General features: G+C 42.6%; 1 protein-coding gene across 10 annotated transcripts in view; it reads left to right on the forward strand.

Annotated features, from left to right (window-relative positions):
* CEP70 (centrosomal protein 70) overlaps window positions 1-26,296 on the forward strand; it is a 30,522-nt gene that overhangs the window by 1,755 nt on the left and 2,471 nt on the right. For 3 of the 10 annotated variants that reach the window (XM_075933203.2, XM_075933204.2, XM_006137637.4), the window contains exons 2-17: window positions 1,832-1,906; window positions 5,674-5,781; window positions 7,551-7,650; window positions 7,804-7,927; window positions 10,027-10,207; window positions 10,640-10,809; window positions 12,165-12,224; window positions 13,012-13,111; window positions 13,427-13,515; window positions 15,671-15,745; window positions 17,849-17,948; window positions 20,706-20,876; window positions 22,004-22,147; window positions 22,657-22,825; window positions 24,904-25,021; window positions 25,879-25,958. In XM_075933203.2, coding sequence (XP_075789318.1) covers window positions 1,898-1,906; window positions 5,674-5,781; window positions 7,551-7,650; window positions 7,804-7,927; window positions 10,027-10,207; window positions 10,640-10,809; window positions 12,165-12,224; window positions 13,012-13,111; window positions 13,427-13,515; window positions 15,671-15,745; window positions 17,849-17,948; window positions 20,706-20,876; window positions 22,004-22,147; window positions 22,657-22,825; window positions 24,904-25,021; window positions 25,879-25,958 — 1,798 coding nt within the window. In that variant the 5' untranslated portion in view covers window positions 1,832-1,897. The remainder of the gene's footprint in view (window positions 1-1,831; window positions 1,907-5,673; window positions 5,782-7,550; window positions 7,651-7,803; window positions 7,928-10,026; window positions 10,208-10,639; window positions 10,810-12,164; window positions 12,225-13,011; window positions 13,112-13,426; window positions 13,516-15,670; window positions 15,746-17,848; window positions 17,949-20,705; window positions 20,877-22,003; window positions 22,148-22,656; window positions 22,826-24,903; window positions 25,022-25,878; window positions 25,959-26,296) is intronic. The other 7 variants (XM_075933211.2, XM_075933209.2, XM_075933207.2 and 4 more) reach the window with 7 other exon arrangements.

Consider the following 26,296-nt stretch of genomic DNA (forward strand, 5'->3'; position numbering starts at 1 on the left):
CGCCTGCCACAGAGCCATTTGCCTCCCACAGAGGCAGTAGCGTGGGGGAGGTGGGAGCTGACTCCCCCCTGAGCACTGGCTTCCCCCCCGCGCTGCTGCCTATAATAGGCATCAGTGCCCGAGGGAGAGGAAGAGCAGATGGGAGCTGATACACACGGGGAGCTGGCTTTTAAGCTGAATCTCTGTGCATGCCTGCTCTACAAAAGCCCCCACCTCCCTTTGCTGCCTCCCACAGAGGCAGCAGTGAGAGGGAGAGGGGCTTCTGCATGTCCACCTCCTCTCTCCCCATGTTGTTGACTCTTTGGAAAGTGGCGGGGCAGGGCGTCACGAAATCCAGCATGTGCGAAGAGCCAGTTTAAAAGCCTGCTCCCCATGCATGTTGGCTCCTGCCTGCTATGGCCCCTTTGGAGCTGGCACGTAAGGCAAGCCAGTTTTCAAGTCAGCTCGCCACTGCTTCCCACAGAGGCAGCAGCGCTGGGGGGGAAGTAAAAGGGGACCAGAGCTCAAGAGATCCAGCTTAAAAGCTGGCTCCTGACAAGCACTGGCTCCTAGGTAACCGCCTGCTCCTCTCCCCGATGTTGCTTGCTCTTTATCGGGGGCAGCTGGGAGCTGGTGCTTGCACCTGTCCCCCTGCATGTAAATGTGTAACTGCTAAAATTTTCAGGGGTTAGACATTTACACAAATGATAGTTAACATTCCTACATTGAACTCTGATGGGCCATAGGTTGCCCACCACTGGTCTGTATTGCATCTTGCACTGTAATATAATGGTACAGGTTGAACCTCCCAAATCTGGGACTCTGGTCCGGCAACATCCGTGGTCTGGCAGGGCCAGCGATGTTGCTGGACCAAACAGCCCTGGAGCAACATAGGGCTGGGGAGCCCCAGTTGGGCCAGGCTGCATTTCGGGAGCCCCTGTGCTGGCCTGGAACCCCCAGCATCAACAGGGAAAGCCAGTGGCTTAGGACCCTTAGCCCCAGCCAGGCTCCTGCCCAGGCTGGGGAAGCCCCCGTGTTAACGAGGCCACATAGCTGGGGAGTCCCGGTGTAACCCTCTACTGAAGTGGGGCTGGCAGAAGCGGGCAGCCGGAATCCCCAGCGATGGTGTGGACCTGGCTGGGGAACCCCCAGCGGCAGGAGGGCCGACGGTGGCCGGGTGGCCCTAGTTGGGAACTCTGGAGAACACCTGGCGGCAGTGGGACCAGCAGCGGCCAAGCGATCCCCGCCAAGAACCTTGGGACACCCTGGGGCAGTGGGTGGGCAACAAGGTGGGGAGCTGTGGCAGGCAAGCTTTAGCAGGGCCAGTGACAGGGCGAGGAGCCCAGGAGTGGGGCAGCCAGCAGGGTGGGGATGACTTTCCCTGGTCTGGCAAACTCCCTGGTCTGGAACAGCTCAGGTCCCAAGGGTGCTGGACCAGAGAGGTCTAACCTGTATTTGCGGCAAGGAGTCCTGTGGCACCTTATAGACTAACTACTGTGTAGGAGCATAAGCTTTCGTGGGCAAAGACCCACTTCGTCAGATGCATGCATCACGAAAGCTTATGCTCCTACACTGCAGTTAGTCTATGAGGTGCCACAGGACTCCTCGCCGCTTTTGCAGATTCAGACTAACACGGCTACCCCTCTGATACTTAACCTGTATTTGTTTACAATTTAAGATGTTTGGTATATTTTTGTGATGCAGTATTGTGACTTCTGGAACCAAAACTCTTCTGCATAATACCTATAAATGTCATTGTTGGCAATGAGAGGATTGAACAAAATATGTAGTGCAGGGCACAGTTCAGTAAAATTTGACTTTTGTTGTTTTCTTCCCTTTAATACTTGAACAGCTTCAGATCAGAGACCATTCCGATATTTTTAACAATCTGGCAGTGAAAACAACACAGGAGTAAATTATGACTGAGGTATAGTACTATTCATGTAAACTGTATTTTGCACCGTAGAACAAATTTATTAAAGATATACCTTCTTTGTGTTAATATTTCTGGTAGTAGTAATGTGGCAAGCCTGTCAAACAGTATGCTCGCAATTTGACCTGAAGTAACTTGATCATTTTGCAAATAATCTCTTGTTTTTCCACTTAAACAAAAAGTTAATACATTGCGAACTTAGCACATGATAAAACCAAAAAGATGAATAATTTCCCCATACAAACTGTTGTATGTGCATCCACTTCTAGTGGTATGGTAATTCATTAAAATATTTCTGGGCTTGACTTTCAAGAGGATTGAACACACACAACTGCCATTCATTTCATTTCTAAAATCGGGCTTTATCTGTATAAATACGGCTACTATGGCTAGCTACAAAATGAAAATGTAGGCAATTGTCACCATAGGAAAGAGGCAAGAAAGCAGTGAGTTAATAGAAATGTCCCTGGCCCACACTGTTGTTGTAAAATTGCTCATAATTGCTTTACTTCTAAATTAAGACTCACACTCAAATATATTTTGAATGGGTGATTCTGGCAAAGATTTTAAATAATAGAGTCCAGATTTCAAAGACATTTAGGGGAGGGGTTCCCAAACTTTTTGACACGGGGACCAGTAAATCCATTCCAATCCATCCAGCTTTTGGAGGACTGGTAACATATTTGCATATTCATTAAGCAAATTATGACCCCTCCCCCAGCCAGCCTCACTGCCCCCGCGAGCTGGTTCCCACCCCCGTGATCTCCCCTGGCCAGCCCCATTGCCCCCTCCCCTCCCGGCCAGCCCTGCTTCTGCCAGCCATTTCTCTCCTTCCCCCCCGCCGCGATCTCCCCTGACTAGCCCCACTTCCCTTCCCCCCCCCCCCCCCGCTAGCCCTGCCCCGCAATCTCCCCCAGCCAGCTTCACTGCCCCCGCCAGCCGGTTCCCACCCTCACGATCTCCTCTCGCCAGCCCTGCTTCTCCCGGCCGGTTCCCCTCCCTGTCTCCCCTGGGCATCTCCACTGCCCTGACCCTGCTTGCCCCGACCCTGCTTCCCTGCGGCCAATATCCAACCCCACCTCCACAGCCAGCAATAAGAGCTTACCTGGTAACCCTCACTATGCCTCTGCTGGGAGCCTGAAACATACGGCTGCATCCGCCCAGCCCGGCTGAGGGCTTGGGGAACCCAGCGCTGCATGGACAGTCCGGGAGCCCAGAACACGCTGGCAGCCACACTGAGGCCCGGTATTTTTTTCCCGCGGCCCGGTTACGGGTCATGGCCCATAATTTGGGAAACGCTGATTTAGGGTAACTTCCATTAAAATCAATTCCTAAATAGATTTTGAGGATCTGAATTTCCACTGAAATCAGTGGAAGTTGGGAAGTGGCCTAATTTTCAGAGGAGCTGAGGAATGAACATTCCCCATAGACTTCAGGTTTTAACGTTCTTGGCCTTTTACTAATGGTTTTCTGTAAACGGAATTAAAAAAACATAATTCATGTTTTTCACATGAAGAAAGACTATAGTATTTAAACACATTACTAATGAGAAAAGTCAGTGGTAGAACCATTATTACACCTTTTGCAGCTCTTCTACCTAGGTCTGAGTGCTTTGTGTACCATATACAAGCCCCATTGTTTTTTATTTTTATTTTCTGTTAGATTTTCTAGGAATGTTTTAATGTTTATAACAAAAAAATAAAAATGGAGGAACATTGATTCAAAAAATTAGCATCACAGCATTCTGGTTACCGTAAATATCAGGATTAATATTAGGGCAATGGGAGGATAGAAAAAAAACACAACATATAGAGAAAAGTGGGCCCAAAAGAGGAAGGGGTGAAGGAGCCATCTCCTGCTGCTGCTTCCACCTCTTTTAAAATGGATCCAGAGGGAGAGATGGTAGCTTTGTTAGAAAGGCTGCTCAGGTTACCAAGCCACCGTTTCTTTTCAGGATGGAGAGCAGCATCTGGGGAGTTCTGACACTTATTTTTTTTCTCTGTGACTGAAACAGTGATCTCTATTCTTGTATGAGCTTGTGTATTTTCTGCATCATTGCCTTTATTTAACTGACAGCCTCACATTAGGGATGTTAAAATGCGGTTTATTGACTAGTTAAGTAGTTGATGGAATTTCCATCGACTACTCAACTAGTCGATAGGTACTTCCGCATTCCTCCTTTCAAATGTACAAGAACCCCCATGTGGCGGGCCCCTCCTGCCTGGGTCCCCAACCCCTTGTGATACAGTCTCGCCCTGGCCCTTTAAGCCAGGCCAAAGGCCCTCTGGCCTGAGTCCCCGAAACAGTCTATAGCTGGCCCTTTAAGCAGGGTTAAGGCCCCCTGGCCGGAGTCCACAAAACAGTCTATAGCTGGCCCCTTAAGCAAGGCCGAGTCCACAATGCAGTTTGTCGTTGTAGCAGGGCACACCCCAGGTAGGGGGACCCGGGCCCCCCTACTCCACCGGGTCCCAGCCCAGGGCCCTGTGAGTGACCAGGTACCAGGTCACACTCTCGGCAGAGCCACCCAGCCAAAACACGCCGAGGTTCTCGGGCTGGGAGCGGCGGCTCCTGCTCCTGCCCTGGGCCACTTCCTACCTGGACCCCCGGGCTTCCTTCCTCTGGACTTGCCCAGCTGGCTGCGATCTCCAGGCCAGCGTCCCCTCAGCAGGCCGTCTCTGGGTTGCACCGATCCGCCTCCGCCTTCCTTCTGGCCTCTCCTGGAGTCCCTGGCAACTGCTGAGGGAGAGCTCCCTTCTCCTTCGGCTGCCTCCCCTGACTGAGTCCTGGCCCAGGCTTTTATAGCCCTGCTGCAGCCTGGGCATGCTCGGTAGGGCTGCGGGGGAGGGGCCTCTGCAGCCAGGTAACCCTGGCTGGGCCCTGTAGGTTCAGTGTGGGGCTGCCTCGCCCCGTCACACCCTGCTGTAAATTTCAAAGGAGGAATGTGGAACTCCACGTACAACCCAGAGCCAGCTAGAAATCCTGCTGACTCTGGGCTGCATGCTGGTCGCTGCTTTGAAATGTACAAGAGTCCCCAGCGGGGGCTCTTGTGCATTTCAAAGCCATGCAGCCTGGGGTCAGTGGGGAACTCCCCAGCTGACCCTAGTTCCGTGCCGCATTTCCCCAGAACATGGGTCGGCTGGGGACTCCCCAGCTGACCCTGGGTTCCAGTGAAACACCATGAGGAGCCTGGGATCAGCTGGGAACTCCTGGTTTCACGTGGCATTTCCTTGGAATCTGGGGTCAGCTGGGGAATCCATAGCTGACCCTGGGTTCTGGGGAAATGCTGCTCAGAATCCGGGGTTAGCTGGGGAGTCCCCAGCTGACCACGGGCTTCACACGCTTTGGTGTTCCCCAACTCAGCTGTGCTGCACTGCTGCTTTGAAGTACCCCTCCCCCCCTTTTGCTGCCTCTATTTCATAGCGGCAGCAGGGAGGGGGGGAATTGACTAATCGACAGACTATCCGATGAGCAAATGCTTATTGGAGAGTTGACTAGTCCTTAACATCCTTACCTCACATTTATACTTTGACTAGTTTAATATTCACATAAATATGTCTATTTAATATTCTTTATTTGACTGTCTTAACAAAATCAGTATTTTCATGTATTTGAGTGGTATTCAGGTTAAAATCAATAAAAATCACACAGGCTTTTGTAAAACTCAGAACATTTTTGATAAAGATGGAAAACAAAAGACTTGACTACATAGCAAAGATTTGAGGGCAGTCACCATATAACTATTTTATTTTGTTTGTGTTCAGGTCCCACGAAGTTATGCATTGTCAAGTAATGCCCCAGCAGGCTCTGTGCCAGTGAGTCCAGCACAAAAGTCCACTGAAACATGGAGCTGGAATGCAGTAGGGTGTCAGGTAAGTTCTTCTTTCTTTAAACAAATAGTGTGTAAGTTTGCAACACTTCTCTCTCCTACCCCTCCCCCCCCACCTTTAAAATGTGGAAATAGATTGTTTAGAGCAGTGGTCCCCAACCTTTTTGTAGCCAGTAGCACATTCATGTTTTCAGAAGAATGTGGCATTGAAGGCTATTTTCATATTAAATGTGAATTGGGTAAATTTGATAGAAACTTAATTTAGTTGGCTAAGTTTTATTTTAATTATATTGTAATGTTTTTTTTTAAAAATTCTGCATTAATAAAAAGAGGAAGATGTCCAAATGTTGAGCAAAAAAAGCAACCGCCTCCCCCCCCAAAAAATCACGGCACCTCTACATTTCACACTCCCTTCCACATGGCAGGGAATGTCCCAAGTGGCTTTCCAGCTGAGAAACTGAAAATACCAGACATTTTACTGGGGGGGAGGAAGGGGGAGTCAGGCCAGGGTTTTGGATTGTGCCTCAGGGCAGGGGATTGGGTGCAGGGTCTGGGAGGAGAGTTCTGTGGGTAAAGATATCGGAGTGGGAGTAGCTGGGGGGCCAGACACTTACCAGCGAGATGCACTGCTCTTCTGATTCTCCCACAGAACCTGCCTGGCCATGTGCTTGGGGACTGGTAGGTTCCCACAGCTACCATTGTCCAGGTCTGGCCAATGGGCTTGTGCGGGCGGGGGGTGGAGGAAGCGGCAATGGGGGTCCTCCCCTGCTGGCTCGCAGCTCTTGCACCACAAAGGGCCCCGCCACGGCTGTTTTGCGTGGGGGGGAAGAGGGGAGACCCGACCAGCGTGGGGTTTGCTCCGGTTACTGACGTGCCTGTGCGGGCTGCCTGCTGCAGAGAGGGCGGGGCTCAAGCCTCCAAAGCGCCGCGTTGAGCTCCCTCACGGGCCTCAGGCTGCTGACCCTGCTGTAAGCAGGGGTGAATGAGAGTAGTTTTAAAACGCTGGCGTGGGCGCTCATAAATGCACCCGCAGGTGCCATGGCGCCCGTGGGCACCGTGTTGGGGACCACGGGTTTAGAGAGTTAGGATACAGTATTTAATATAGAGTTCGGTGCATTTTTCTTTCCTTCTTGTAGATCGTCACTGAAGGTGAACTGAAAACCTTTTAAACTGCCAAGAGTGAGCTTGGGTTCTGAATTCCTTTTGTAACTAAGGCATGTTACTGTGTTTCGTTAGCTTTAGAAAAAGCATTCAGTTGTGCACACAACTAGGCTTCATCTACACTGCAGGGTTTTTGCACAAGAAGCCTTTTGTGGAAGAGATCTTCCGCAAAGAGTTTTTGTGGAAAAGGGCATCCAGACCTCAAAGAGCATCGCAAAAGCGATGTGCTTTTGTGCAAGAGCGCGCCCACACTGCATGGATGCTCTTGCATAAGAAAGTTCTGGTAGCCATTCACAGAATGACCATCAGAGTACCTGTGCTTTTGCTGATAGGGGTTTTTTGCACAAAACCCTCTCCGGAACATCCACACCTGCCTTTTTGAGCAAGAGCTGTAAGCGCAAAAAGGAGCTATTCCTCGTGGGGAGAGGAATAACTCTACCGGCAAAAGCCCTCTGTTCTGCTGATTTACTTGCGCAAAAACACACTTGAGGTGTGGATGCTTCGCCAGTTTTTGCGCAGAAACAGCCGTTTTTGCCAGAAACCTTGTAGTGTGGACATAGCCTTAGAGGGAATAGTAGCATTGTTTAATACTGTTAGATGACTCTCAGAATTCAAAGTTTGTTTCTCTTCTACCTCTCTTCCCACCTGAAGCAGGAGGAAGCAGAGTGGGAAAACATAAACAAGTTATTAGTGCGACATGGCTTAAAACCTGTGTGTCTTGCTAAACCAAGAAACAGCAGAAATGTTTCAGGTAATGATGTGCTGTTCTCTAGCAATTTTTTTTATTTAAAACTATGACATTTAACAAAATATCTTTTGATTTAACCTTTCACTTCCAAATGTTTATGGAGGTGCAAGTTGCACCTCCTTTTATTACTTTCTTTTCTATCTTAAATGTCTACAGATATGATTGTTTTAGACAAGCACTCTTCACTGGGGATAAGACTTGCATTAAAAACACTAGTGGAAGACACTGAACGACAACAGAAAATGATGCATGGGCTTATGGAGGCTAATCGCCAGCTTAGGTAAGACTGTCAGTGAAAAAGGGTTTTTCACAAATGTAAAAATGTGTCCTATAATTAGGCAAGTAGCACATATAGTAAGATGAGGACCTGAAACATAAGCCTTTGTATCATAGGTGAGGCCTCAGGTCTAGGCCATAATGATCAAGATTTTGCTAACAGAAGTATGCCAGAATAGCTGATATTACAGAAACAGTCATACCTAAGAGGTACTAAGCACAAGCTGTAAGAAGATTCCACAAAGGTTGTAAACAAAACATCTTGTGAAGAAACATCTTGGCATCAACACACTCCCCACAAATAATAGACATACTGATCCAAGTTCAGGACAGGGTTTAAACTGATAATATGATAGCGTTCGAACCCTCATGTGCAAGGTAATGGATGGTATCTAGGTAATGTTAGAAGGTGGCAACGTTCTACATCAGGAGGGATGTGTAACTTGTTTATACCTATGTATAAAAATGTACCCCAAGAAAGTTTTGTCCAGCTAAGGGGGTAGTGTCGCATCCCTGTCACTGACTGATCTGAATCCATTGTCGCAGGCATATGTTTGTAGACATCTAATCTGGGGTAGCTATTACTGTACTTCGTTTACAATAAACTGGACTGGTGCCTTTAATCCTTATTAAGGATGTTAAATATAGTTTAATCAACAAATTGACTAGTTGATGGATTTTCCATCTATTAGTTGATAAGCAGGGGAGCTGCAGTGGGGCCTGCTGCAGCTCTGCCTTTTAAATATATTGAGAGCTGGCAGGCTCTTAATACAATTAAAAGGCTGAAGCGCAGCAGGGGGGGATCCAGCATGAGCTGGGTCAACTGATCACTGGCTTGTGCTGGATACCCCCCTGCTGAGCTTCTGATTTTTAAATGCATTAAGAGCCCGCAGGCTCTTAATATATTTAAAGGGCTGGTGCACAGTGGGTGCGGATCTGGCACAAGCCGGGAAAACTGATTCCCGGCTAGTGTCAGGTTCGCCCTGCTGTGCTTTAGTCCTTTAAATGTATTAAGAGCCCGTGGGCATCGTCCCGTTCTCTCACCCTCCCTGCCTCCCTCCGCTGCTGTGCTTCTGATTTTTAAATGTATTAAGAGCTGGCGGCCTCTTCTATGTTTAAAAAGCAGAGTTGCAGCGTCTGAGACTGGGCATGAGTCAGGAGTCAGCTGAGAGTCAGGAATCAGCTGATTCCCAGCTCAAGCCTGGTCCCCACTACTCCCCTGCCCTCTGCAGAGACAGTGCTGTGGGGAACAAGCTTTTAAGCTGGCTCCCTTCAGCACTGGCTTCTTACACCCCCTCCCTCCCCACTCCTCTTGCTGCCTATGCTAGAGGCAGGGGGGGGGAAGCAACTAGTCGAGGAACTAGTCAACTAGTTGCTTACATCCCTAATCCTTATCTGATTTTGTGGTCTTTGGGGGGCTTTGGAGTCTGCTGTATTGGCTACTTGTGCAAAGCCAGCACAGTTCATAGAGGGGCCGCCCACACAGCTGAATGATTATCATTGGGTGAAGGAAAAAACCTGTAAGGACACCACAAAGATGACTTCTGACAACCAGAGCACAAAAAATTAGTTTAATTTTTTGGTAATTTTGTTTAACTTTTCTTTTTCTGAGTACAGCCGCTCCCCGAGTTGCGAACGGTCGAGTTACAACCGTTCACACTTACGACCAAAGCTCCCATGGAGCGGTCGTAAAGGTGGTCCCTGAGTTACAAACGTGACCCGTGCTTACGAACAGAGCGGTCGCGTGTAATTCTGTGGGGTCTGAGTTACAAATGGATCGAGTTACAGCCAAGTGTTTAGTCCGTAACTCGTTCGTAACTTGGAGAGAGGCTGTATTGGAGTTTTTATTCTCACCTAAGTCCAAATCCTTAGTTCTTTTGCATGGGACATGTGGGATTTATGGGTCATTGTATTAGGCTACTTTGCCACAGATGTTCTATAAGGGGGTTCTGGCCTGCCTTACTACCCTACTTTCACAGGCTGCTAAGAGTCCCCTTTGTGTCCTGCCTTTGGGGCTTAACTTCAAAAGTACCAATGCATCAGTACATTACTGAAGTGAGTTTATAATAAATGAAGGTCAGGCTCAATTTTTTTTTTAATTAGAGATGAGGTACGCCAGGAGAGAGGTCGGGCATGTCGACAGGAACAAAGAGCCAAAGATTTGGAAAATGTTGTGGAGAACATCAAATCCAAAATTTGTCAACTGGAAGATGAGTGTATAGCTAAAGTTTGCCAACAACAGAATCAAGTGAAAGAACTGCAGAAAGATCAGCAAGCATCACAGGTGCTTCTAAGAGTAATTGTTTGGGGATTTAAACCACAAATGTTTTTGACTGGTTTAAAGGGCTACTGAAATATATTCAGTGATTGAAATAACGGATGTGAGTGTTACCGAGTTTAAGGCTAAAAGGGACCACCAAACCATCTAGTCTGACCACTTGTAAATCACAGGCCACCAGTACCCATGCACTAAATCCAACAGTCACTATAAATTGTTATACTATTTATGATTTTAAATACCTACACGATTCTTTGAAGAAAAAGGTGGTAATGAAAGATAAAATTAATTCCCCTCCCCCATCCTCCCACCTGTTCACTACAGGTAGAAAGGATACATTTAGATTTTGTGAAATTATTGTAGTTTGCCAACTCTGTCTCTTGTTTTACACACCATGTGTCCTGCTCCTTTTAGGAAATTCCTATTATGTATTTGCAGACAAAGTACCAACAACAAAAAGAAAAGTTGCAAGACCAGGAAGAGACTATTGCACGTTTGCAGAAGGAGCTCCATGAAGTTGGGATGGAAGAGCAGCAGCGTGTTGCCACACAGAACAAAATGTTCTGCCAGTTTTGCAAGCGAGCCCCAAAGTCTCTCTTGGATCAACAGTAAGGAACTCTGAACCATCATGGTCATAAATGAGAACCTAATAATGTAAAATGAAGAAACAGTTTTTAAATAACTAGTCATTTAGAAATTGCAGGTCTTATTTACATATATATTAATTGGGTAAGTAATTTCATAGAGAAGAAAAAGAATTTCAGCCTTTGTATGCTAGGTGGAAGCAAAGGGAAAAAAGTGACTCACTTTCCATAATAAATAGAATTATATATGGAGACATATAAAGTATATTATATAGATACATCCTAATTTTTAGATATCCAGAATAGGGATATTAAAATTAGATTAATCAACTAATGGAATAGTCGATGGAAATTCCATCGATTAGTCGATAAGGGCACTTCCACTTTGAAATGTAGCAAGAGCCTGCCCAGCTGTTGCTACACTTCAGAGGCAGAAGTGCCACGTGGCAGTTTGCCTTTGAAATGCTGCATGGAGACTGGTGCCAGCGGGGAGTGCCTTGCTTTCCCCGGGCTCCATGCGGAGCTTCTGCTTTGAAATGTACAAGAGCCCCAGCGGGGATGGGGATGGCTTTTAACCCGGGAGCTTTCAAGCCAGCATTCCCTCTTCTTTTCTCCCTCCTTGCTGCCTCTTTCTGATAGAGGCAGGAGGGGGTGGTGGGGAAGCGACTAGTTCATTAGTTGCTTACATCCCTTATCCAGAATGGATCGAAGTCTTAAACCCCGCTCCCTCCTCCCCCCACACACAGAGCCTCTGCAGCCTATCCATAAGCATCTGAGGCAGTTTGTGGAGGCTGCTCTCTCTTTCAAAAGTGGTGTAGGGGATTTCATCCTCTCCCCCCACAACCAGTATCATCTGTATATTTCTGATAAATTAAAATGTCTCACAGACTGCTGTTTTCACAGAGGCCTTATTGTCATAAGAATTCAGTTGGCAAACTCTGAGCCAATAACTTTCTTGTGGCACTTTGTGTGATCAGAGTCCCCTCATTTGGATACTCTAGTCCTAGGACTTAAGGAACTTTTTGTCAAGCTGTTAACCTTCAAGGGGCTCTATTTGCAATCTGATATGTGTATGAAGTACTCTTTATTGCCACAGACTTGTCTTTTAACCCTGCACAGTGAGCCTTCTTTTGAATGACTCTGCCAATTTTAGCCTGATACAGGTCTCGCTAGTTCCTCTGGTATGCATAGCTCAGAAAGTTACGGCTTTTTAGCACTGCATTCATTGAAACAATATATGGGACAAATGGATATTTGGGATATAAGATATTGCATTGTGACTTTGGTTACAATCTTTTGATCGTTATATTTAAAATTACATAGAGTAATTGCTTATGGAATATTTTTAAAGTTTAAAATATATTTCTTTCCTCCTTCAGATTTCTTAGTCTGATTGATTATTATGAATCTCAGATTAATCAAATGAAAAAGGACCTAAGGTAGGATTAATCTGTTAATTATTAACTCTATTGTATTTTTGGTATATAAAGTTACATTACGTGCTTCTCTGGCTGAAGTCAATAGGAATTTTGCCCTGGACTTCAATGGGAAGGCATCCTGAGCTAGATGTTGAGGGAGCTCAGCACCTCTTGGTGGGCACTCAGCATATTTCAGGGTTTCCCCTAGTTGAAAATTAAAGTGGTTAAATGATACATATGTTCCAAAAATCACTAGCATGTCATAAGCAGCAAGGAACTACAATGGCCATGAAGTTTAGATACTGTGCTCTGATTCTGATCAGCATCCAAGATGGAAGAATGAAAAGTACATCGCTTCTTCAGGTGTTAGATCATGGGGAGATCTGTCTTCCATCTTTGTTTATGGCATAAACTAGAGTGGTTCAAAGATACTTCTGCATCTGGCTGCCCAGTTAGGATGCTATTTTGCACTCTGGAAGAGCACAGCCTGTACATGCCTATCCATGTTCCATTTGTCTCTGTCCATGGCTCTTGGCTAGGGTTCCAGAGATAGAACTGCTATGCCAGGGGAGTTCTAGCTGGTAGTGCAAAGCATTCAGCATGTAACTGACCCAAGAATCTGAGCTAATGATTGGTAATTGAGCAGTGTGATCTGCTTGCATTGGCATTTGATTCAGTAAATGAAATGCAGCCTGAGAGATGGAATTCTGTCCTGCTTTTCACTTTTCATTTTGTGTTACTTCCGTTGCATTCACGTGTGTTGAATTTCAGTAACATGGGTTTTATTTTCCCCCTTCTCCACCCAAAGCAGATATAAAAAAGATATAGATCATGTACAAGGAGAAGGAAAAGGCAAAGAAGAATTCTTGAATCTAGACGCCACACCTAACTATAGAGCACTGCTTACGGTATGGAACTGCTAGATGTTAATAAATGCAGATAACAAATAATGGTTATACTTGAGGTAAAAATAAATACTAGGTACATATGTATTTGATTTTTAGTCCTTTATTCCCATTTGTGTCATCTTGGATTGTATGTTCCTAGAAGGTAGGTTTGTTGTCATCTTAGCTGTCTAGTTTTTGGCCTTGACTAGGATCTGTACGAGCTATCATAATATACATATTAAAATCCTGATGTTATGGTTTTGTAGATGTAAAAGGGCACACATTGTTTAGATGGGTTCTTTATGTACTGATTGCAAGACAGACTTGTTTTTCAAGTCTTTCCAGAATCAGCTCACTGAGACAAAAGCCAGAAATGAACAACTTATTTGTGAAAATACAGATCTCAAGAAAGATCTGGAAACAAGGTAAGAAGTGAAAATTTGTCTCTGGCAAAATCTTTTCAACAGACTTTTTCTTTTATTGTAAAGCTGTAGATACCATCACAACACACCAGAAATTATAGAAATGCACCAAGAAGTTTGCTGTTGAAAATAATGCCTAGAATTATCTAAGATGCTTCAGCAATAATTTGCTTTAAGCTGTAAAGAGAACCATCAGCTACTGCATTGAGCATCAGGGTGGATTGATTTAAATCATCACAAAATGTCATTGATTTAAATCAAGTTGACAAATTGACAAATTTTGTCAAATTGACAAGAGAATGTCAATTTACAGCTCAGCACAGCATTTAACAACATCTAAGAGGTATACTTTGTGTATTTTTTTTTTAGATAAGTTGATTTTTATTAATTTAGGAAATAGTACATAATACTTATTGCCTGTATCAAGCTGGATTTTTAAAAAAATCAAAATACTAAATTTCTAATATAAAAATGAGATTAAATTGAAACTCTTATCACAACATGCTATACCTACACTTAGTCTCCTAAAAATGAATTAATGGTTCTCATCTGTCCAGCTTAAATATCAGATCTTGCTTCTTGAAAGTTCTCGGCTTTCAATTTGTTTCAGCAGACTAACGTGTGCAAAGACAGACACAAGTTAGACAGGACTCTTTTTCTGTGCTTATATGGTAGGAGACCTGGGCCAAACACAGAAGAGATAGTTAAGATATTGTCTAAAGACTGAGACACAATATATAGAAAAGGATGGAGACAGCATAGAAAGGAACAGTAGAGAGGACTTGAAAGAAAAAGGGAAGACATTATTCAGCACACAAACAGCTTCCTATATTCCCCCACACTTTTGCCATAGAAAAACTGTCATGGCTTCTAAGTGTAAAAGAGACCCTGTCTGAGAATATTTTGAAGAAATTCATTCCCTAGGCAAAAAGGAAAATGTCACGTGTAAGCAGTGCAAGAAAAAGATTTCAATTTAAATTAAAAAAAATCACTGATTTTTATCCATCCTGTTGAATATTCTGTTTGACTGTCCTGTTGAGTACTTGCCCTTCACTTTGGCATGTCTACACAGCTACATTATTTCAGAATAACGGACGTTATTCCAAAATAACATAGTGTCACATCTACACTACAAGCCTTTATTTCAAAATAATGTCAAGCTGGAGGACTTCTTACTCTGACTTCTGGCAACCCTCATTTTATGAGGAGTAAGGAAAGTCAAAGGAAGAGTATTCTTCCTTCGACTTCCTGCTGTGTAGACAGAGCCAAAAGCCAAATTAAGCTATTTCGACTTCAGCTACGCAGTTGACGGAGCTGAAGTTGCATAGCTTAATTCGACTTTAGCCTTGCTGTGTAGATGTACCCTCAGGCTGAGTCTACGTTGGCACCCCTTTCCGGAAAAGGGATGCTAATGAGACCAGTCAGAATTGTAAATGCCACGGGGGATTTAAATATCCCCCGCGGCATTTGCATGAACATGGCTGCCGCTTTTTTCCGGCTCGGGGTTTTGCCGGAGAAAAGCGCCAGTCTAGACGGGATCTTGCGGAAAATAAGCCCTTTTCCAGAAGATCCCTTATTCCTAGTAGGGCTTATTTTCCGCAAGATCCCATCTAGACTGGTGCTTTTCTCCGTCAAAACCCCGAGCTGGAAAAAAGCGGCAGCCATGTTTGTGCAAATGCCACGGGGGATATTTAAATCCCCCGCGGCATTTGCAATTCCGACTGGTCTCATTAGCATCCCTTTTCCGGAAAGGGGTGCCAATGTAGACCCAGCCTCAGTGTTCAGAAGCAGAGGAAGTGCAGCCATTCACATGTGGGAGCCAGAGACTCCCTGGATCGACTAATTGCCAGAAGCAGCTTGTAAGAATGAGATCTCAAAACTAGTAGCATTGTTATGCGAAGGCCTAATCTGCACTAGAAGAAAATTGCTGATGTAGCTCTACCAGCAATCCGCCTCATGTGAACATAGCTTATACCAGCAAAAGCGCTTTCATACCAGCAAAACCACAAAAAGACCGTGTAGAGAGAGTTTTGGAGGAAATAGAAAAACTGCAAAACCAATCATACTCCTGATAAACTTTGTTACACTAGAAAGAGTTCCAGTATAGTCCTGACTCAGAAAACGGTAGTTTGATTATATAATATTTTCTTTCCAACAGACCAACTGTACAGGAATTAAAACTTTACAAGCAACAAGTAAAGAAACTGGAGAAAATATTGAAGAAAAATATCAAGTAAGTATATTTAACTTTCCAACATAGTATAAACTTTACTATCTCTGATTTTTGGATGGTGAAGGTGTTCCAGTGTGTACGATATATATGCTGGTTTATGAACATGTTCCATGTTGTCGTTCATGAGACTGTGGTTTATGACCAATATTCTGCTGTGCATATGGAGAATGCTGGTGCATCTCTGAAATAATGGGATGGTATCCAAAGAAGAGAGCTGACAATACATCTCTGGACTCCATTTACTCTAGGTTTAAAACAGTGTTATTTTGAACACAGTTTCAGACAACATGAAAGGGATCAAACCATTCTGGTGTTTTGAGAAGTTTACAACTATTATTCCTATCCCAGTTAGGTCACATCCACACTAAGGGTATGTCTACACTTGCACCCTATTTCGAAATAGGGATGCAAATGAAGACATTCGAAATTGCAGATGAAGCTGGGATTTAAATATCCTGCGCTTTATTTGCATATTCGCGTTATGGCGCTATTTTGAAATAAAACACGCGGTGTAGATGAGTTATTTCGAGAGAAAATCCTTCTCTCAAAATAACTGTTAAACCTCATTTTATCTACACAGCACATTTTATTTCAAAATAGCGCTATAATGCGAATATGCAAATAAAGCGCGGGATATTTAAATCCCAGCTTCATTTGCAATTTCGAATGTCTTCATTTGCATCCCTATTTCGAAATAGGGTGCAAGTGTAGACATACCCTATTTGAATGAACTGTTGGATACCATATTTGTTGCAACTCTATGCATCTGAGGCAGTGGTTTTTACCCATAAAAGCTTATGCCCAAATAAATCTATTAGTCTGTAAGGTGCAACAGGACTCCTGATTGTTTTTGCAGATACAGGCTAACACAGCTACTCCTCTGAGACTTGTTGCAACCTTGTTAAGTAAGAGTCTTAAAAGTGTTAGAAACCTGGCGTAACTGGAGGAGGTTTTTATTGGTAACATTTTCTCATCTGTTAATTTTAATAAATAATATGGATAATGGATTTATAGTGATAGGCTTCTCAGAAGTGTATTTGAAGAGAGGTTGTTTGTCTCTCTCAGTGAAATAAGGTGATCAAGAAGCAGTATGTAAGGAAGGTACTCTGCTAATATGGCAATCAATGCTATAAAAATGTCCGAATGCCTATAAACACAGAAAGGACCAAATTCTGTGGTCCCTACTCAATTAAAATTCTAATTAATTTAACTTTTTGACCACTGTAAGAACTACAAAAATTTCTCCATTAAAGGTGGGGAATGCTTGAAAAGAGCAGGTGTGCCTGAATTTAGAAAGGTATTACAGTGGAGATGTTGACTGGAATACAATTGTGAAGTACCTTGAAGATTCAGAGCAGAAATTTCTGGGGCTAGATTATGATACTCCAGTAATGTCTTGCTGCTCAAATAGTTCATGTCAGTGGGACTTAATGTATAGCCAGATATTGCTGAACATAATGAGGATAATACACTTTAGCCCTTGCTAAGCCATGCTAAACATAGTTTAAATATGGTTGTTGTGGGACATGTTCATCCCTGGTTACCTTTATGCTGTTGTAGTATACTTTGCATATTGACTTTCAGCATCTAATCACAATTGGGGAATAGCATGTTAGTAAGTTCAGTGTCAGCTTTGACCTTTGAACTTTAATATGTTCAGCATTTGTGGCACAACTTTTAATTTTAAAACTTTGTTTAATATCTGATTTCAGTAATAGGATAAAAATGAAAAAAAAATGTATAAAGTAGGGATGTGAATGGTTAACTGGTAAGCATTACTAATTATGGCTAACCTGTGGGCTGAAGCAGCCCTCACCCACCTGCCGCAGGCAGGGGGCTGCTCCAGTCTGGCGGGGTCCACTGTGGGTGGGTGTGTTCCAGCCTGGCTGGAGTAGGCCTTCCCTCCTTCCCACTCCTCCCCCCAGTTTATTCCATTAACTGGTATTTTACATCCCTAGTAAAAAGCAGCCTGCATAAATATAAGACTAAAAAAAATGGAGATTTTTAGCTGTAAGTGCCAATGTATTTTTCCTTAATCACCTTGAAACTAAATAATGCTATTAAGAGACCTTGTATGAAATACTGTATTTGTTTTGAACTTAGATCACATGGGATTATTTGCGGAGAAAAGATAAAAGAAAATGAATCTGAGAGTTTCACAGGAGAAGATAAGCTACAAGCAGGTTGCAGGAGATACTTACAGGTACAGATACAGATTTTGAATGGCTTATTTTTAATTATAGCTAACTTTTATATTGAACCATAGAAGACTAATCTGATATGACTATTTAAGCTTAAGCATGTGGTGTTGTGAATCAGTTTTCATGTGTAGACCTATGCATTATAGTTCCTAATAGTGAGCATTTTTGCACTAAGGATCAGGCTGTTCATCATGAATCTATTTTAGTGTAAGTTACCACTTCAAATTGCAAGTAGGCAAAGAATGGATTGACGGAGCACAGAAGTTGTCACTGTCTAAAATGTTTTCAAGAACAGATAGTCTGCTCACTTTGCAGTACTTAAGCTACAAGGCCTTAAGAGGTGTGGAGGGACTGAAGGGGGTAATGCTTACTGGTTCTGGTTGACTGGTAACAAGGAGGGGCTGGAGCAGCTCCCATCTGCTGTGGGCTGGAGCTCACCATAGACAGGAACTTCTCTCTCCAGAGAAGCCTCTACCCATGGTGGGCTACCCACACTGCAGGCAGGGGCTGCTCTGATAGCAGCTGGGAGCCAGCAGTAGCTTGCAGTCCCAGTGCTGGGCTGGCAGCCCCACCTTTGTTGTTTAACTTGTTAAACGCTAGGCAGACCTAATGTTTAACTGACTAACCGGGATTTTATATCTCGAATACAAACACTTATCCCATGGCTGTTAATCAAGTGCTGCAAATATTTCTGAATAACTCAAAAAGTGATTGGTAATGTCTAGCTACTGTAAAGAACAGAATTATCAGACATACAGATGAACATGGTATGTTGAGTGAAGAGTCAACATGGCTTTTTTTAAAGGAAAATCATGCCTCAACAATCTATTAAATTCTTCAAGGGAATCAGCGAGGATTTGGATAATATACTGGGTCACATGTGGGTGCCAGGGCCTGAGATGTGCTGCACTGCTCCCCACAAGGTTTGTGTGTGTGGTGGGGAAGGGCAGGGAGCCCATTCACCAGCATCCTGCTATGCCCAGATCCACAGCCTGCAGGTGAGGGTGAGCCCTGGGCAAAAGGCTGGACCTGTCAGGGAAGTGACTCTGCCCCCCCTCGCTCCAGCTCTGCTCCTGGGGGCTGCGAGTCCCAGTGCTTACTCTCCTGCCAGTGAGTGTGCTAAAGGAAACAGGGATGTGCGGGTAGGAGGGGGTGAAGGAGGATGCAGGGGGAGGATGGCAGGTGGCAGGGGCTGCACTGCAGAGGGATGGGGTGATGCGAGGGGATCATGTTGTGGGGGGAGAGGGCGGGGATCATGTGGCTGAGGGGAGCAAGGCTGAAACAGATGGAAGATTTGAGTGGGGATACAGATTTCCTTTGCAGAAGCTGCACTTTCCTTTACTCCCCACTCTTTTGCCTCCCGTCGCCCATCACAGCACAATCCTCTTTGCATTCTATGTCCACACCTCTAATACTGCAGGGAATTCTGGGTACAGAGAGGCAACAAATTATTAGGGGTATGGAACAGCTGTATGAGGAGTGTTTAAAAAAACTGGAACTGTTCATCTTAGAGACTAATAGAGGATATAATAGCAGTTGATATCATGAATGGTGTGGAGAAAGTGAATAAGGAAGTGTTATTTACCCTTCACAGAACACAAGAACCAGGAGTCATCCAATCATTGACTAGGCAGCAGGTTTAAAGCAAAAGGAAGTACTTTTGCCACACAACACACAACCTATGGCCTTTTGTCAGAGGATGTTGTGAAGGCCAAAAATATAATAGGGTTCAAGAACCATTAAATAAATTCATGGGGGATAGGTCCATCAGTGGCTGTTACTCATGATGGTCAGGGATGCAGCTCCATCTCTATGCATCCCTAAACTGCTGATTGCCAGAAGCTGTGTTTGGACAGTGGGATGGATCACTTGATGATGGTCCTGTTCTAACTGTTTATTGCCTCTGAAGCATCTGGCACCAGCCACTATTTGAAGAAAAGATACTGGGCTGGATGGACTATTATTCTGAGCCAGTATGGCCAATCTTATGTAGTTTTGCTTGGTCACAGATGATACATTCTATCACCTGGTCATGTTCAAGGCAAGAAGTAATGCTCTAGAACAGGGCAAAGACATTCACTGTTAGCCTGCAACATTGCTTTTACTGCTTCTTTTTTCTTCTCCAAGCCTGTGTGTTGCTCATTACTCTAATAAACCTCAGTATTCCAAACCAGCTATTTGTCTTTACCTCTTCCCCCCATTTTTATGGATTAGTGTGTTACTTCTGTTCATTTGAACAAAATACTGTAAGTGCCGTGAATACAATTTCCAAAGGAATCAGGGTTTTTTTGTTTGTGTTTTGTTTTGGGTTTTTTTTGTTTTGTTTTTTTGCAGTAGCATTGCATGTAAGTATTTTGGCTAAAATTTACAAATTTAGTTGGTTGAATTTGTATCTGTGTAGTACTGTTGAGACATTTTGTATGAATACCAAATTTCCATGAGTCTGTCCCTTTATGTATAACTGTTTTGAGGGCTTGAAAAACAACTTTTTTAAAGCTTGTCTTGTAAGATTTTTCTCTAAACCTTCTTTGTGAACTGTGCACTCTTTTTTACGGTTAGTGAAAGTTGTAAGTAGCTTGTTAATGGTAAGGTGACTGACTAGGTCTTTGTCTTCTAATCAGTTACATAGATTAGTATTCAAATATACAGATACACGTTCACACTGTTCAATAAATATTGAAACTAAGATATTTTCGTAGGCTAAAAACCAGAGCATTGTGTAATTATTTGAACATTAAAATATTTATTTGGTTGTACAGGTGCTGTCCAGGATTGATTCTACTATTAGTAGTCCAAGAGCTCCTTTGGTAATATATAAGCGGAGTAAAGGACCAGTCCAAAATTACATGAAAGAGAATGGACAAGAATGTGGTTTTGAGCACCTTCCTCCTACAGTAGAAATGTGGGCAGACCAGCTAATGTCCCTAAAGGTAATAAATTATTGTACTTAGCTTAGTATTCCTGAACTTATGACCAAGGCTTAACAAATAATACAATCTATTCTCCACGGGAGAGTAGATTGTAACCCGGGAGAGCCGGGTTTGGGCGATCTGTGCATGCGCAGATCGCCAGACAGCGCAGCTGGCGAGCAGGGCTAGCCGTGGTTCGGCGAGCCCTGCTTATGACTCTCCCTTTCTTTCCATGTTTTATGTTAGCATATGTAGCTTAGAAAAAGAATCTTGTGCTGTTATTCCAGTCACTTAATTCACATACCCCTCTAAAATGTAGTATTCTGGATATAGCTAGGCAAATTTTTTCTTGGAAAATAGAAATTCGATGACACAGAACCACTTTGCAAATTCATGTCTTTTGTCAGATAGTTCATTAAAAAACCCCTTTCTCCAAAAAACATAATCAAATGTTTTGTTTCACTTCAAAATAGTGTTTCAATTTTTCAGTTTGCAACAATAGTTTAAAAATTTCCTGTAATTTTATTTTTAAAAAATTCAATTGTGTAAAAATGGTCAAAAGTGAAATAAAGATTTTAATTTGACCTGAAACAATTTTTTAGAAACTTTCTGAACTTGCCGATGAATTGAAAAATCAATTATTCACCCTGGTTAGGTCCTGTGATATGGAAAAGGGTTACGTATATTCCTCCACTCAAATATTATATCATACCACATATTTGGATTACTCTTCACATAATTTGAGTCACTGAAATAACTGTAAGATTTATATTCTGTGTATTTTATGTTCTGGTGTTCTGTTGTCTTTCTTTCCAGACTATTTGGGGGGTTTTTTTGTGTGTGTAAATAAAGATGTTATGTTTTAAGCCATTCCCACTGAAATGAACTGTTAGGATGGTGTTAAAGTGTTATTAGCTATACTTCAAGAAAAAAATCACACATGCACATTGTTCTGCTTGAGACTTAGAATAAACAAAAAGCTTCTGTTTACTGGTTTCATGAAAAATGAATCTACAATCTGCAACACTGGATTATGCATCTTGCACTAAATTAGTCTAATTCTTATTTATAAAATAATTAAGTTCCTGGTATTCTTCTTTAAAATTTGAGCAGCCTTTAATAGTTGAATTATTTATCTGTTACAAAAGGACTTACATAGATCCCTGAGAAAGCTATCCCTGGAATTGGTGCCCTGGCACACAATAGACACATGTAACAGTGAATGCATTCGTGTAGAAGACCTACAGTTCATAGTAGATACAATTTTGGAAGAAGTAGAAAATAAGGAGAAGGTAAGTTTTCAGAAGTTTGTTTTCTATATCTCAAACTTCTCTGAAATTCATGTTTGTATTCTTTGTATATTAATTTAGAGTTGTGCATTTCCAAGCCTGTACAAGGCTTCAGAGCAAGATGCATGAAAATAAATATGATGGTAAAACTATTAATATTGTTTAATGCCAGGTATAACTTTAATCAAAGGAATTAGACAAGGCATGGATTTGGCTTAAAGATGTGTAATCATCATTTTAGCCCTTATCTTATTTTGTCTAGTTCTAAATCAGAAATGAAAATCCTTACATATATTCTCCAGTCCATTAAAAGTGAGGTTACCCTAATCTCAAAAGAACATTGTTGGACATTTCTGGCTAAGCACTTTTTTAAAGAATGTCTTGTCGGAATGAATTCATTCCTACTGTTGGTCTAATTTTCTTCAGAGCTTAGTTTACATGTGGTTCATTGTTTAAAGGGTATTGCTAAGCAATAATTTTTTCTAACAAGTTATTTTTTGTGCTTGCTACAGAATGGCCACATGCCTTCTTTACAGACATTATATGCAATTGTGTGTCACTTCCAAAAGTTGTTTGATGTGAATTCTCTGAATGGAGTTTATCCACGAATGAATGAAGTTTACACAAAACTTGGAGAAATGACCAATGCTATGAGAAACCTCCATGATCTTTTAGAACTAGGTAAAAACTTACTGTTTTTCAGCCAGTTTACATGTATCTAAAAGTTGTCTGAGAAGTAGTTGATCTTGACCTAAGAGGAGATGATGCACTAGCCATATGAAATTATTAGTCAGTTTGTGAATAGAAAAATAAAAACAAGGCAGGGTCACCATCCTTTAGTTTGAAGAGGGGAAACTCGTGCAAAGATGCAGGATTGATGCTATGCCCCAGCTTTTAAACAGTCTCCTGGAGGAACCCCTATCCTGTATGAGGCTCCCATGGACTCCCATTCTTCTATTAGGGTAAGCACCATCGCTAAAGGCTCTGTACTCCAGCACACCTGTTTCTTACCATGAGCTCTGCCCAGTGAGTCCATTTGAAATAGGCTCTCTGTAGAAATGTGTATGCTTTTTAGGGACTAATGCACCTCAGCAATTAAAGCAAAGTTTGTTCTGGCCAGGAATAAACCACCAGTTAAATTATAGTAGGTTCCATTTTAGGCTCTTCCCTCTTTAGTCAGCCCCGTGAGAGAGCAGCCAGCCTCTTCCAGAACCAGAAATCTGAACTTACCTTCTGCTAGTTACATTCTAGTCCTTTGTTTTTGAACTGGAGTCTTTTCTGAGTTTCCCTGCAGAATGTGTCAGGGCATAGAATCTAAAAGATAGTTTTTGTCTGCATTTAGAGATCTTTGGGCATTTTTTTTCAGTGTTACAACTTAAATAACTGAATCTGTCCTCAAGACCAGCCTTTGTTTTTCCTCCACTCAAGCTCATTTGAAGATGTGTGTTTTGCTCATGAATGCTCATGATACTATATATATATTTGTTAGTCTTTAGAGTTCCACAAGACTGCTCATTGTTTTATATGCTATTGTAGACCTCTTTCATGATTTCTCTTCAGTGATTTTGTTTTGCATGGCCAATTTTGTCTTTTTTTTTTCCCCCAGAGCTTGCCTGCTTAACTTTTTTCTCACTTGTATTTTTTTTAAAAGTGGAACGTCAAAAGCAAATATGTGCCACTTTAGAGAATACGCTCATTACTCCTAGGAAGGAACAGCTACTTTGCTTTCTGGTTTTTCTGTGATCATGGACTTGCTGCTGGAAAACACTTTCCCAACACACTTCCCATTTGGCTTACCAGTATGGACTAGTTGTTTGGCTGCTCTGGAGGTGACTTCTGCGAGAATTCTGCATTCCTGCATGTGCGCAGAATTCATGGCACCCACAGATTTTTTTTTTTTTTTTTTTTTTTTGCTTCCTCACAGAAAAATGACTTCTGATGGGGAAGCCTCAAAAGCAGTCACATGTCTCTGTCCAGGTCAGTTTGGGTGCCCAGAATAGCTGGAAGAGATGTAAAATCACTGTTGAGGCAGCAGCGCTGGGCAGTCGTGTGTGTAAGAGGAAACACACTGTGCTTGTGGCATGCATGATGGAGGGAATTAATGTTACAGTGAGTGACTGGGAAAAATGGAGTTTCTGTTGGATCCTTGCTGCAGGTTAGAAGATGTAGTAGTACAGCATACTTTATTCTTTAGTCCCATGTGATTTGAACTGAATTTGAATCTCTTGTCACATGTGCTTTTTGAACCATTAAGAGATTCCTCGCTCAAACAGCCTTATTGATCATTGGATTCTCAGTTAGGGCTAGGGCTAAAGCTAAGCTATGCTATGCAACTTGAGCTACGTCAATTGTGTAGCTTAAGTCCAAATGGCTTATTTCGGCTTTTGGTGCTGTCTACACAGGAGAAAGTCTGAGAGGGAGCACTCTCCCTCCAATTTTCCTTACTCTTCTTAAAATGAGGGTTGCAGGATTCTGAGTCAGCAGTCTTCCAGCTCAACATTATTTCAACATTGTCGAAATAACGGCTTGTGTAGACATGGACTATGTTATTTTGGAATAACATCCGTTATTCCAAAATAATGCTGCTGTGTAGACATAACCTTAGTGAAGTAAAGAGTTACAAGTTTTACAGTTGGTGTATCCTCAGAATACTGAGATGTGGTATATTTAGAAAAGGTGTGAAAAAGTTAATGAAAGCAAGAATAGTAGAATTGCTTCATGCACAGAATACTTCCATGTTACATATTTATTATTTCTAGATCATTCAGCCCCACCTGCTGTTTTGGTGAACACTGTTGGAAAGCTATGTAGCGTAATTAATGAAAATGTGACTGGACAGGTAGAGCAGCTGCTAGGAACCGAAGAAGACATCCAAAGGTATTTGGGCTTTTGTGACCTATATAAGCGCACATGATATTCAACTTACGAGAACCAGTTAGGATTTTTCTTTAACTTTCAGCATCACCATTTTAAACTGTGTTGTGGAAGTACAGGCATGATAGAATATCCAGAATAAATGGACTGGAGAACTTGACTCAGGAAAATATGGTTCTAAGGCTAAAGTCAAGATAAAAAATTTCTGTATTTTACTTGAAAATATAGTCAATTTAAACCAATATCCTATTAGTCGGTTGTGAATCTTACAAGGGAGACAAAAAGTATATTGAGTGTGTGTGATAGCAAGAACTATTATTACAGGTGAAACATCTTAATAATCATTGGGAAATTGGTTGGTTGATTTCATTGATCAGGTGACCTTAAGCTCCCTGTAAATATTTTTTAAATGTCTTTCTGGTTCATAATGTTTTCACTTGTGCCATATGTGCCTAGCTTCAGGGCTTGTTTGTGTTTGAACCCTCAGTGGAAAAGAACTTTAGAGGCGGCAGCTGCAAGTAGATAGTGGTACATCAGGCTCTCCTCTTTATCCCCAAGACATTCAATGAAAAGCATCAAAGTTAACTGAAAAATCTTTTTCTCACATTATAGATAGAGAAAGGAGCTTGACAGGAAATGTATACAGCCAAGAACAGCAAGAATCAGTAGTATTCCCCTTCTGCAAGATTTTACATCTTCCTCTGAAGCAGCTGCTATTAGGCCCTGTTAGACAATATTCTTAATTACATATATGAACCACTGCTCAAATCAAGTCCTGTAAAGAACAAAGCCATGCTATTTACTATTTCAGTAAGTTTGCACAGGACCATAAACTTAAAATTACAATTGACTCATTTCAGTATTATCAACAGACTGGAAGAACATGAAGACTTCTTTCCTGTATTTCAAGCACTTATTCAAGATTTACTTTGTGTTTTAGGTAAGTTATGTTTACAACATGGTTTCAGCCCTTTGCACTCAACCCACAATGACCTTCAGTAGAAATTTCAATGTGTTGCATATGTGCACAGTCGTGATGTTCCCAGGCTTTACTTCCAAACAGGGAGTGGAGTCAATAAATGAACTTCTGTCTTCACATTGCTAGCATGCTACACATTGCTTGTTGCAGGGCATTGGAATGGGGAATCAGAGGAGCCTCAGTGCAGGTGGAATAGAACAAGTTTATTCTGGATCTTAATTAGGGGGTTTGCAGCAAAAGTATTACTGTGTGCCTAGCCAGAGTTAACTTGGACTGTTTTATTTCCCTTTGTTCCTCAC

Source organism: Pelodiscus sinensis, chromosome 7 (assembly GCF_052426305.1).
Source record: "Pelodiscus sinensis isolate ZL-2025 chromosome 7, ASM5242630v1, whole genome shotgun sequence".
Lineage (NCBI taxonomy): Eukaryota > Metazoa > Chordata > Testudines > Trionychidae > Pelodiscus > Pelodiscus sinensis.